A 12,223-nucleotide genomic window follows, 5' to 3' on the forward strand; every position below is an offset into this window, starting at 1 on the left:
AGTCAGCATGGTTTCTTCAAGGGAATATCTTGCCTGACAAAGTTTGTAGATGATATGAAGATAGGTTGCACAGCAGGTAGTTTTGAGGAAGTAGAGAGTCAGTCCTAGACAAATTAGGAGAATAGGCGAAGAATTGGCAGGTGGAATACAATGCTGGGAAGTGTATGATCATGCACTTTGGTAGAAGAAATGAAAGGATGACTATTTTATAAATGTAGAGAAAATACAAAAAATTGAAGTGCAAAGGGACCTGGGAGTCCTTGTGCATGATTCCATAAAGGATAATTTGCAGGTTGAGTCTGTGGTGAGGAAGGCATATGTAATGTGAGCATTGTTTCAAGAGCACTGGAATACAAGAGCAAGGCTGTAACGTTATGACACTGGTGAGGCCTCACTTGGAGTACTGAAGGGTCTCAGCCAAAACGTCGACTGTATTATTTTTCCACAGATGCTGCCTGGCCTGCTGAGTTCCTCCAGCATTTTGCATGTGTTGCTTAGAGTATTGTGCACAGTTTTGGGCCTTTATCTTAGAAAGGATGTGCTGAAACTGGAGAGGGTTCAAAGGAGATTCATGAAAATCGGAGATTGAATGGCTTGTCATATGAAGAGCGTTTGATGGCTCTTGGGCTTGTATTTTCTAGAATTCAGAAGAATGAGTGTGACCTCATTGAAACCTATCAAATGGTGAAAGGTCTTGATAGAGTGGATGTTGAGGGCGTGTTTAATATGGTACTAGATTCTAAGACCAGAGGTTATTGTTTCAGAATAGAGTGAACAGAGCTGAGGAAGAGTTTCTTTAGACTGAGAGTGGTGAATCTGTGGAATTCATTGCCACAAGCAGCTTGTAGGCCAAGTCTTTACATACATTTAAGAGAGACATTGACAGATTCTTGATTGGTTGGGCTATGAAGGGTTATGGGGTGACGGCAGGAGATTGGGGTTGAGAGGAAAATTGAGTCTGCTATGATGAAATGTCAGAGCAGATGTGATGGGCCAAATGGCTTAATTATGATCCTATATCTAATGGTCTTATGGTCTTTTGGTACAGGAGTCTATAGAACGACACTCAGTGTTTTAGGAACAGCTTCTTCCCTTCCACCATTAGGTTTCTGAAATAGACAATGAACCTAGAAGTGAATACAACTTCACTATTTTCCCTCTCCTTTTGCACAACTTATTTAACTCAACTTTTTAATGTCTATTTTTTGTAATTCATAGTTTTTTTTTATGTATTTCAGCAGCCAAACAACAAATTCCCTGACATATGCCAGTGACAAGAAACCTGATTCTGATTCTTTCGCCTTCTATTTAAGTCTGCATTATCTTGTATATCAGTAGATTTCCTTTTTCTTTTTAAATCTTTTTATTAGTTTTAAACTAACATAAATGAAACATGAATACAAAGTGTTTGAGAGTATATAATTAATAGTTTAAATAGACATTCAAATGTATAATAATAAAAATATATAACCTCTCAAACTCAGAACATTAATGAACAAAGAAGTAAAAAGAGAAAAAAAAAGAAAAACCCCCAAAAAAAGAGAGAAAAAAAAACAAAAAAAAAACACTAACCAACATGGGCCATTGAATAATATTAAGTACATATACAGTAGTGCCAATAACTCCGAACCTCCATCCAATTAATTAAGGATAATATAAGTAAGGTTTAGGAAAAGACAATTCAACTCATGTGAAAATGTTGAATAAAAGGTCTCCAAGTTTCTTCAAATTTAACTGAAGGATCAAAAACCACACTTCTAATTTTTTCTAAACTCAAACAAGAAATAGTTTGAGAAAACCACTGAAGTACAGTTGGAGGATTAATTTCTTTCCAATTCAATAAAATAGATCTTCTAGCCATTAATGTAACAAATGCAATCATTCGTTGAGATGAAGGGGATAAATGATTATTAGCCGTCATTGGTAAACTGAAAATTGCAGTAAGAGGATGCGGTTGGAAATTAATATTTAAAACTCTTGAAATAATACTGAAAATATCTTTCCAATAATTTTGTAAACAAGGACAAGACCAGAACATATGAGTCAATGAAGCAACAATAGAATGACATCTATCGCAGGTTGAATTAAGATGAGAATAAAATCGAGCCAGTTTATCCTGAGACATATGAGCTCTATGTACAACCTTAAATTGTATTAGGGCATGTTTAGCACAAATAGAGGACAAATTTACCAATAATAAAATTTTTTCCCATTGCTCAGTTAATATAGGACAATGCAACTCTTCTTGCCATTCCTTCTTAATTTTTTCTGATACATCTGACTGTAAATTCATGATCATAGTAGATTTCCATCAGTGTTGGAAGTACACTGAGTGAATAGAAAGAATTCTGAAAGTTAAAACTCACATACAATAAACAAAACACACAAAATGCTGGTGGAACACGGCAGGCCAGGCAGTATCTATAAGGAGATGCACTGTTGATGTTTGAAGCCCCTTTGTTTAAAAAAGGAAGACATCTCCTTCGTCCTGCAATGAAAAGCCTCCATCAACTCTACTCTCAAATGCATCTCTCACATTTCCCGCACATCTGTCCTCACCCCATACACCCGCCACCCCACTCGGGATAGGGTTTCCCTTGTCATCACCTACCACCCCACCAGCCTCCAGGTCCAACGTATAATTCTCCGTAACTTCCGCCACCTCCAATGGGATCCCACTACCCAGCACATCTTTCTCTCCCCCCCTTTCTGCTTTCCGCAGGGATCTCTCACTACGCGACTCCCTTGTCCACTTGTCCCCCCCATCCCTTCCCACCGATCTCCCTCCTGGCACTTATCCTTGTAAACAGAACAAGTGCTACACCTGCTCTTACACTTCCTCTCTCACCACCATTCAGGGCTCCAGACAGTCCTTCCAGCTGAGGCGACACTTCACTTGTGAGTGGGCTGGTGTGGTATACTGCGTCCGGTGCTCCTGGTGTGGCCTTTTATATATTGGTGAGACCCGACGCAGACTGGGAGACTGTTTCGCTGAACACCTATGCTCGGTCCACCAGAGAAAGCAGGATCTCCCAGTGGCAACACATTTTAATTCCACGTCCCATTCCCATTCCCATTCTGATATGTCTATCCATGGCCTCCTTTACTGTCAAAATGAATCCAAACTCAGGTTGGAGGAACAACACCTTATATACCGGCTGGGTAGCCTCCAACCTGATGGTATGAACATTGACTTCTCTAATTTTCATTAATGCCCCTCCTCCCCTTCTTATCCCATCCCTGATATATTTAGTTGTTTTTCTCTCTCACTCTGCCCATCACTGCCTGTTATCCATCTCTCTCTGGTGTTCCGCCCCCCTTTCTTTCTTCCAAGGCCTCCCATCCCATGATCCTTTCCCTTCTCCAGCTCTGTAGTCCTTTAGCCAATCACCTTTCCAGCTCTTAGCTTCATCCCACCCTCTCCGGTCTTCTGCTATCAATTTGCATTTCCCCCTCTACCCACTACTTTCAAATCTCTTAGTATCTCTCCTTTCAGTTAGTCCTGACGAAGGATCTCAGCCCGAAACGTCAACGGTGCTCCTCCTTATAGATGCTGCCTGGCCTGTTGTGTTCCACCAGCATTTTGTGTGTGTTGTTTGAATTTCCAGTATCTGCAGATTTCCTCATGTATAGTCAGAACAACTATGTATTGTGTCTACTTTGGTCTGTTGGTTAGAAACTGATTTCAAGCATTCATAAGTTTATCAGTGAAAACTTTTGCAACCTGACGACACTCATGAAACCTTGAAATGCTTGCAGTAAAATTTCAATATCCTTTTTTAGAGACTAAATGTCTCTTTTGATGGAGGTTTTCCAAGTGAACAATATTTCTGGTGTTAATGTGCTACACAGCTATGTGTAGAATGGAGAATATTGAACAAACAATGCAGGAAAAGCCACTTTGGCCTGACATCTGTGCACTAAACAGGACACCAGTCAAACTAATCCATCTGCCTACACACAGGTTGTATCTCTCTATTCTGTCTATTTACTTCTTAAACATTGCGGTTGTATCTGTTTCTACCACTACTCCCAGCAACACATTGCAGGCCCTCCGTTAGTCGAGGTCAACCAGGGATATTGTGTCCTAGCTGTTTATGTGATAAACAAAACAGTTTTCAAGCCAGAGCGCTACAATATGGAGAACAAGCTTTTCACCATGTAGCACATTCCCTGCTCTCCATGCAGAATCCAAAGGAACAGCAGAGATAGAGTTTGCACCAGTGCCATTTCAGGAGTTACCAGTGAGTGTTGAACTCAACATAGGTTCTTCCTTAGCAACCTGAACTCTGGATTTTTCCTCTGGGCTTACCAAGCCCCTGTTCTCTGATGGTATCCCTTAGTCTCGCGAGACCATGGATCTGTGCCTGGAAAGTCCTCTCCAGGGCGCAGGCCTGGTCAAGGTTGTATGGAAGACTAGCAGTTCCCCAAGCAGCAAGTATCCCCTTTCCACACCACCGATGTTGTCCAAGGGAAGGGCAAGGGCCAATACAGCTTGGCACCAGCAACGTTGCAGGAGTTGTCAGAGTGAGGTTGAAGGCAATGTCGGACTGCCTTGGGCACCTGCTACTCTCTGATTAAAATACTTGTCTGGTAAACGTCCTTTCAATTCACCCTCTCAGGACTTAACATTTCTATCCTGGAAATCTTTTTGCTCATTCAATTCAGATCAAATGTTAACATATTTTCAGGGGCTTTTTTTGTAAAGCTTTCAGAAACATTTTAAAGCTGCAGGAATACAGTAGAAAGGATTTCAGTTAAACTGAGAGAACGGTTTGGAATCTGGTACCAACCTGCTACAAGTACATCTACAGGCCACAATTCATCATTACTGTCATTTTACCAGTGCTCTAATTTTACCAGTACTGCCTCACATACTTCAGCGGTGGATTCTCCTGTCATTAGGCATTTTCAGGATAAATCATCAGGGTATGTGAGAGAAAGTGATCTATTTATTAGCAGAGTTAGCTAGTGTGAGCAGTGATGCATTGCAGCATTTGAGAAGGCAAAATAAGAAGATAAGTTGATTAACACATATGAAACATGCTGCCCTTAGTGATTAGCTCTAGTTGTGGTCTCTGATTGTGCCTGCAAATTTCCTCCTTTCAGAAAGAAATACTGTCTCCCCTGGGATCTAACAGAACATTTGGGGAAGCATAGCATTTGAACTCTATTCTGCCAAATCCTTCTGTGTTCCAAGTTCCATAATTTGTCCCATTAAACAATGGGGTTCAAATGACTCTCCCATGTCATCATCCTGGTTGAGAATCCCAAACATGAGATGGTTACCCAAACACTACTGGAGAAGTCTTGGCTAAGAAATTAAAACACTGCCCAGATATTTTCTGTAGAAATCTGCCACTTCCTTTTATTGGCTGGATGAAATATGTACTGTACTCATCAAACATACTTCACTGCTAAAATGAACTAGTGGATCCTCAAGCTTCATTTCACACAAAGGATCTGTCAAATGCTGTTCAAGTATCAGCAGGTTCTCACTCATCAATAACCTGAAAACTACTTTGATATAAAAGTCAATGGAAATACAAGGGCTGAAGTCTGATTTTATGGTCAACATATATACAGAATTGCATGGACTTTGATCTCAGTGATGTCTCAGCTGCGTGCAGGAAACAGTATGAAATAGAAGTAAATAATCTTACCCCATGGCTGGGTCAAGGGCAATCCCTTTGGGACTGTGCAGCTCCAGATCTAGTAGAGTAATGCAAGTAACCCCATTTTGATTGCACACAGATATTCGGTCACTGACATCATCCGTAAAGTAATAGTTTCCAGTAAGCCAGTCTAAGGACATTTGTTCAATATCTGCCAAAGGAAAAGTAATGCGTTAGATCAAAAACACAGGACAATTTAGTGGCTGGTTGACTGCTGTGCAGTAAAGATATTGTATCCTTTCATGCCCTCAAATTTACTTTAGAATCTTTACCGATCTTTTGGCAACCACGTTTTAAAATATTATTTTTTCTCATTAAGTGAATAATCTTCTTCATTAGCAATACAGAACTTTGATCTCTGTTCATTATTCAATGTCTAGCTTACAAGTGCTGAAAACATACTAGTAATAAAATATTGTTAAAAAAAACCTAATTTCCAATTTTCATAGGGAATCACACATCCCTAAATAGTCTTTCAGTTAACATGAAAATTTAAACAATTCAGTTTTAAAAACACCTAAGGATTATTTTTTTTTAAACTTGTAACTTTTAAACCTTTGGTTTTGTTACAAAAAATGCACAGCATAAAAATCAGTGGAAGCAAAGTGTTTCTTTATTGCCTTTGGGTCTTTCTGACATCAATGTTTACTTTGTTTGCCACCTTAGAATTTAATTGTGTTCATTTATATTCGAAAAGGATTATTTAAAACAGTACACCACAGGAACAGGCTTTTCCACTCACAATGTTGCATTGAACAATCAAACTAAGTAATCAAATACCCAACTAAGCTAATCGCTCTGTCTACACAATGTTAGTAACCTTCCATTTCCTGTATATTCATATGGCAATCTAAGAGCTTCTTGAATGCCTGTATTTGCCTCCAGTACCACACCAGGCTGTGCATCCAGGTACTGATGCACCATCAATAACTCTTGGAGATGGGAGGTGAATGATAGGCTTTTATTAGCAGCAAAAGGGAGCATAGCATCTTGGAGACTGAGGGGGGAGCAGTGCCCCAATCGCCTTTATGCAGGGGTCTGTGGGAGGAGCCACAGGAGCAGTCAGCGAAGGGGTGTGTCCAGACAGCTATACATAGTTTACCATAGGTACCCAGTACACTCCCTGTAAAAAAACTTTGCCCCACACATCTCCTTTGAATGTATCCATTCCCACATGAAATGTGGGCTCACTGGTATTATGTTAGGTACTTCCAGGAAAAAAGTCATATCAGCTGTCTGCTCTCATAATTTTATAAACCTCTATCAGATCTCCTGTCAGCCTCTACTGCTTCAGAGAAAACAAACCAGTTTTTTTCAACCTCTTCTTATAGCAAAAGCTCTCTAATCCAAGCAGCATCCTAATAAACGTCTGCTGCATCCTCTCCAAAGCTTCCACAAAATTCTGATTACATGGCAATGAGAACTGAATGCAATATGTCACCTGCAGCCTGAATGGAGTTTTATAAATATTTAACATAACTTTCCAATTCTTGAACTCAATTCCTTGACTCTTAAAGGCAAATATTTCATCTGTCTTCTTTATCACCTTATCAACCTGTGTACTTTCTTGGGAGCTGTGGACTTGAAGCTCAAGACCACATTGATGAAGGTACATGTAGTGTATATGGATTTCAGCAAGGCGTTTGATCAGGAACCCCATGCAAGGCTCATTCAGAAAGTAATGAGGCATGAGATCCAAGGAGACCTTGCTTTGTGGATCCAGAATTGGCCTGCCCACAGAAGGCAAAGTGTGATTGTAGAGGTTCATATTCTACATGGAGGACAGTTGTTCCACAGGGATCTGTCTTGGGACCCCTCAGCTTTGTAATTTTTATAAATGAATTGGATGAGGAAGTAGAAAGGTGAGTTAGTGAATTTGTTGATGACACAAATGTTGGAGGTGTTGTGAGTAGTGTGGAGGGTTGTCGAAGGTTATAGCACAACATTGGTAGGATGCAGAACTGGGCTGAGAAGTGGCAGATGGAGTTCAATCCAGCTAAATGTGACGTAGTTTATTTTGGTAGATGAAATTTGAAGACAGAATATGATATTAATGGCAGTGTGGAATATCAGCGAGATCTTGGGGTCCATGTCCATGGGACGCTCAAAGCTGCTGTGCACGTTGACAGTTTTGTTAAGAAGGCATATGATGTGTTGGCCCTCATCAACTGTGCAATTGAGTTCAAGAGCCATGAGGTAATGTTACAGATATATAGGACTTTAGCTAGACCCCACTTGGAGTACTGTATTCCATTCTGGTCACCTCATTACAGGAAGGGTGTTGATGCTATAGAGAGAGTGCAGAGGAGACTTGCAATGGTGTTGCCTGGATTAGAAAGCATGCATTATGAGAATTGGTTGAGTGAACTTGGCCTTTATCCTTGGAGTATTGGGGGATGAGAGGTGACCTGATAGAGGTGTATAAGATGATGAGAGGAGGCATAGATTTAAGGTGCTTGGAAAGGGGTACAAGGGGGATGTCAGAATTAAGTTTTTCACACAGAGAATGGTGGGTGCATAGAATGCACTGTCAGTGAAGGTGACAGAGATGGCTGCAAAAGGGTCTTTTAAGAAACTCTTAGATAGGTACATGGAGCTTAGAAAAATAGAGGGCTATGCAGTAGGGAAACTCTAGGTAGCTTCCAGAATAGGCTACATGGTTGGCACAACATTGTTTTTATGTTTCTATCACTGTACACGTCAATACTGTTAAGGGTCTTGCCATTAACAATGTACAGTTTCTTTACATCGGATTTCCCAAAGTGTAACACTTCACTTTTACTAGGGTACGATCTATTGATCATTACTCCATATATATCTACAATAGATATATATTCTGCTCTAACTATTGCCAGTCTTCTATGAGATCCACAAAACTGCCTATCTTTGTATCAAGTACAAACTTTCTAACCCACCCATCTACATTTTTTATCATTGTTAACAGAGGTCCCAGTATTGGTATAAAACCTTGCAGAGCAGTCCAAGATCTCTGGACAGAAGAAGTCCCATCAAACACTAGCATCTGTCTTTGAAAGGTAAGCCAACTCTGAATCTGAACTGTTAATTCAAAGTTCAAAGTAAATTTATTATCTAACTACATACTGCATATGTCGCCATATACAACACCATATACAATCAAAGAACCAATAAAATGCACCCAGCAGGATGGAAAAGCAAGTGATGTGCAAAAGACGACAAAGTGAGCAAATACAAATAATGATGATGATGAAAATAATTAATAATGATAATAATAATAATAAATGAACAATAAGTAAAGTATGTTCACTGGTTCAGAACCTGATGGTTGAAGGGAAATAACTGTTCCTGAATTTGGTGATGAGCGTCTTAAGGCTCCTGTACCTTTCTCTTGATGGCAGCAGTGAGAAGAGAGCATGACCTGAGTGGTGGGGGTCTCTGATGATTGATTCTGCTTTCGTGCTGGGCACAGGACAGGACCTCTGAAATGATAACACTGAGGAATTTAAAGCTGCTGTCTCTCTCCACCCATGAGGCTCATGGATCTCTGGTTTCCTGCAGTCAATAATCAGCTCCTTTGTCTAGTGAATGATTGTTGGTGTAGCACCGCCCAGCTCCTTTCTCCCTTTCCATGTACTGTTTCGTCACTACCTTTGATTCAGTCAGTGACAGTGGTGTCGTCAGTAAACTTAAATATGGCATTGAAGCTGTGCTTAGTCTAAGTCACAGTCACTGTGGATCCCATGCACCTTAATCTTCTGGATGAGTTTCCCATGAGGGACCTTATTAAATACCTTACTAAGATATATGTGGACACCATCTACAGTTCTACCATCATCACCTCCTTGAGAACCTCAGTCAAGTTAATAAAATATGACTTTTGCCAAACAAAAACATGCATGCTGACTATCCCACTTTAGGCTATGGTTTTCGAAATGCTCATAATCCTATCCCTAAATGTCTTCTCCAGTATCTTCTCTACCACAAACATGAGATTCACTGATCTTTTTTCCAAAATTATCTTGATTTCCCTTTTTGAATAATTGAAGCACATTAGTTATCTGCCAGTTCTTTAGAAGCTCACCTGTGGTTAGAGAGGACACGAAAATATTGGTCAAGACCCTAGCAATGTCATCCCTTGTCTCTCTAAATAACTATATGCTATCAGGTCCTGGGAGCTTATTCATCTTAGTGTTTTTTTTTTAAAGACCTTACTGTGATGAGAGCACTTGATAAACACACTCCTTATATATATGCATTTACACACACACACACATACACACACACAGAGTCATTCTGCTGTTCCTTGTATTGGTTATATGTCCATCTTTGTGACTGGTCATCCCATTGTTGCCACTGTTAAATATAGTATAAGGTATATCCTCGTGCCAAATAAAAAAGAGTTCATCACTTTCAGAGAGAGAGAGAGAGAGAGGGAGAGACTGGGGCTGCCAGGAGTTCACATTTGACAACTATTGTGTTTTGTGGTAGATATCTTTTTGTAAATATTGGTAGTTTTATTTTCACTGATTTTTGTACGTTTGATTTTTGATGCATCTAATAAACACCCTTGCACTAAAGAGCCGAATTTTTCCAGGCATTTTTCCTTTGGTCATAACCCACAATGCCCCTAACAAGTTCTCCTCCATCTAAACTTCTTGCAGTAAGAGGGTGCAAACAAATTGGCAAGTTCACAAAATTCTTTGATTTGGCAGGAGGAGATTTTTGTTATCAGTTGAGGATTTCCAGAAATATTTTTGCCTCACACATTGAGGAGTGCAAAAGAGAGTCAAGGGTGTTATTCCATTTTTATCTATGGAATGAAATACTTCTTTGAAAATGTACACTTTAAGGATGACCTTTTTTTCCAGTGTGAATGATAGAAAACTATAGTTCCTCTTGTGCAAGTGTGGTTAGTGTGCAGTAACCAATCTTGCAGTTGAAGAACTACTGTGAAAATGATGGAGACAAAAGAAATGTACGGAACATAGAAAAAAAGTGGAAAAAAATTAAGAAAATGACAGAATATATGACAATAATTTAGTACTTAGACTTCCCCTAAGTCAGGAAGTAGAAATGTCAGTAGCTCTTACAATTTTGGTTTGAAACCCAATTCATGAAACGTTGTGCCACATTAAGTCCTATATTTTTCTAAACAATGTCCCTGACTAGAAATTAATCATTGTATGTTTATTTTTATCACACCTTAATTACAGAGGATTGAAAATGTTTTACTTCCTGGCAAGATTGCCATCCATACAAGGTAGATGTTGAATGATTAAAATATCATTGTATCTTTCTCAATCAATAAGTGTTTGCAATTTCTTGGTCTCTACTTAATTAGTAATTTCCTGAAAGACATTTCTTCAATAAGAAATGAAGTGGTATTATTTTTTTCAGAGCTTACTTTTTCTATGAATCATAGCATCATAGAAAGCACCAAATCAGTCCCATCAGCTCACTGAATCCATGTTGACCATCTACCATCTATTCACTAGGGCTACATAGTTTTTAATTCTTCCCACATCCTTATCACCTTCCCTGACTCATTTGCACACATTGGGATATGAGAAGAAACCTTTACAATCAGGCTGCTCAGAGGTAGCACCCAAGGTCAGGACTGGACTGATTCCATGTGCCATGAGGAGGTGGCTTGAATGCTTGTGCCCCTGTGTCACTCTTTCTAAAAAAGATCAATGTTATACCAATAAAATAAACAGAACCAAATATATTCACAAAGATACCTTAGCATTTGCTTTATTAATAGAAGTCTGTTATAAAAACGCCAGATAACATTATTTATTTATTAAGATACAATGCTGGTAGTTTGAACTGTGCTGCCCAGCAACCCCCACTTTAACCCTAGCCTAATCATGGGACAATATACAATGACCAATTAACCTACTAACTAGTACATCTTGGGACTGTGGGAAGAAACCCACAAATTCTATGTGAAGGATGTACAGACTCCTTACAGAGAATGCTTGAGTTGAATTCTGAACTCCAAATCCCCAAGCTGTAATAGTGTTGTGATAACTGTTTTACTCTACTGTGGTGCCCACGGTAGCATAGTTATTAGCGTGACACTGTTGTATTACTTTTGTGAAAAAGATGACTGAATGTAAAAGCCAGAGATGATTCATATTAAAGAGTATAATGTAGAAATAGGTTAATAAACAATATATTATTTCTCATAGGACATGATCACAGGAACAATTTCTTGCTAAAGACTGAAAAGACAACACGGCTTTTAAAGGCTACTTTTTCCCAACATGTACTCATATACCTTTATTTTCAAATGCAGCTGTTATCTTTGACTACCAGATGTTCATACAGCACAAGCAGGCTACACAGGTGGCAAGGGATTGCAATAATATTGTTCGAAGTGTAAGAAAGAGATCTCCAGAATGCAACAGGAACCAGTGTAGGTGTTCTTTACTGAAACAGTTATGAGTCATCCTAGCTTTCAGGATAAAAAGTGCATTATTTTAATGTAATTCAGGAAGAGATTGTGAACTATGTTACCTGTCTGAATACCTTAAAATAGGAAATGTGATGAAAGAAGTTTTGGT

General features: G+C 39.2%; 1 protein-coding gene across 1 annotated transcript in view; it reads right to left on the reverse strand.

Annotated features, from left to right (window-relative positions):
• Positions 1-12,223, reverse strand: part of LOC132394768 (low-density lipoprotein receptor-related protein 1-like) — a 1,611,265-nt gene that overhangs the window by 1,082,245 nt on the left and 516,797 nt on the right. Inside the window, exon 7 of the mRNA XM_059971176.1 lies at positions 5,664-5,826. Coding sequence (XP_059827159.1) covers positions 5,664-5,826 — 163 coding nt within the window. The remainder of the gene's footprint in view (positions 1-5,663; positions 5,827-12,223) is intronic.

Source organism: Hypanus sabinus, chromosome 5 (genome assembly GCF_030144855.1).
Source record: "Hypanus sabinus isolate sHypSab1 chromosome 5, sHypSab1.hap1, whole genome shotgun sequence".
NCBI lineage: Eukaryota > Metazoa > Chordata > Chondrichthyes > Myliobatiformes > Dasyatidae > Hypanus > Hypanus sabinus.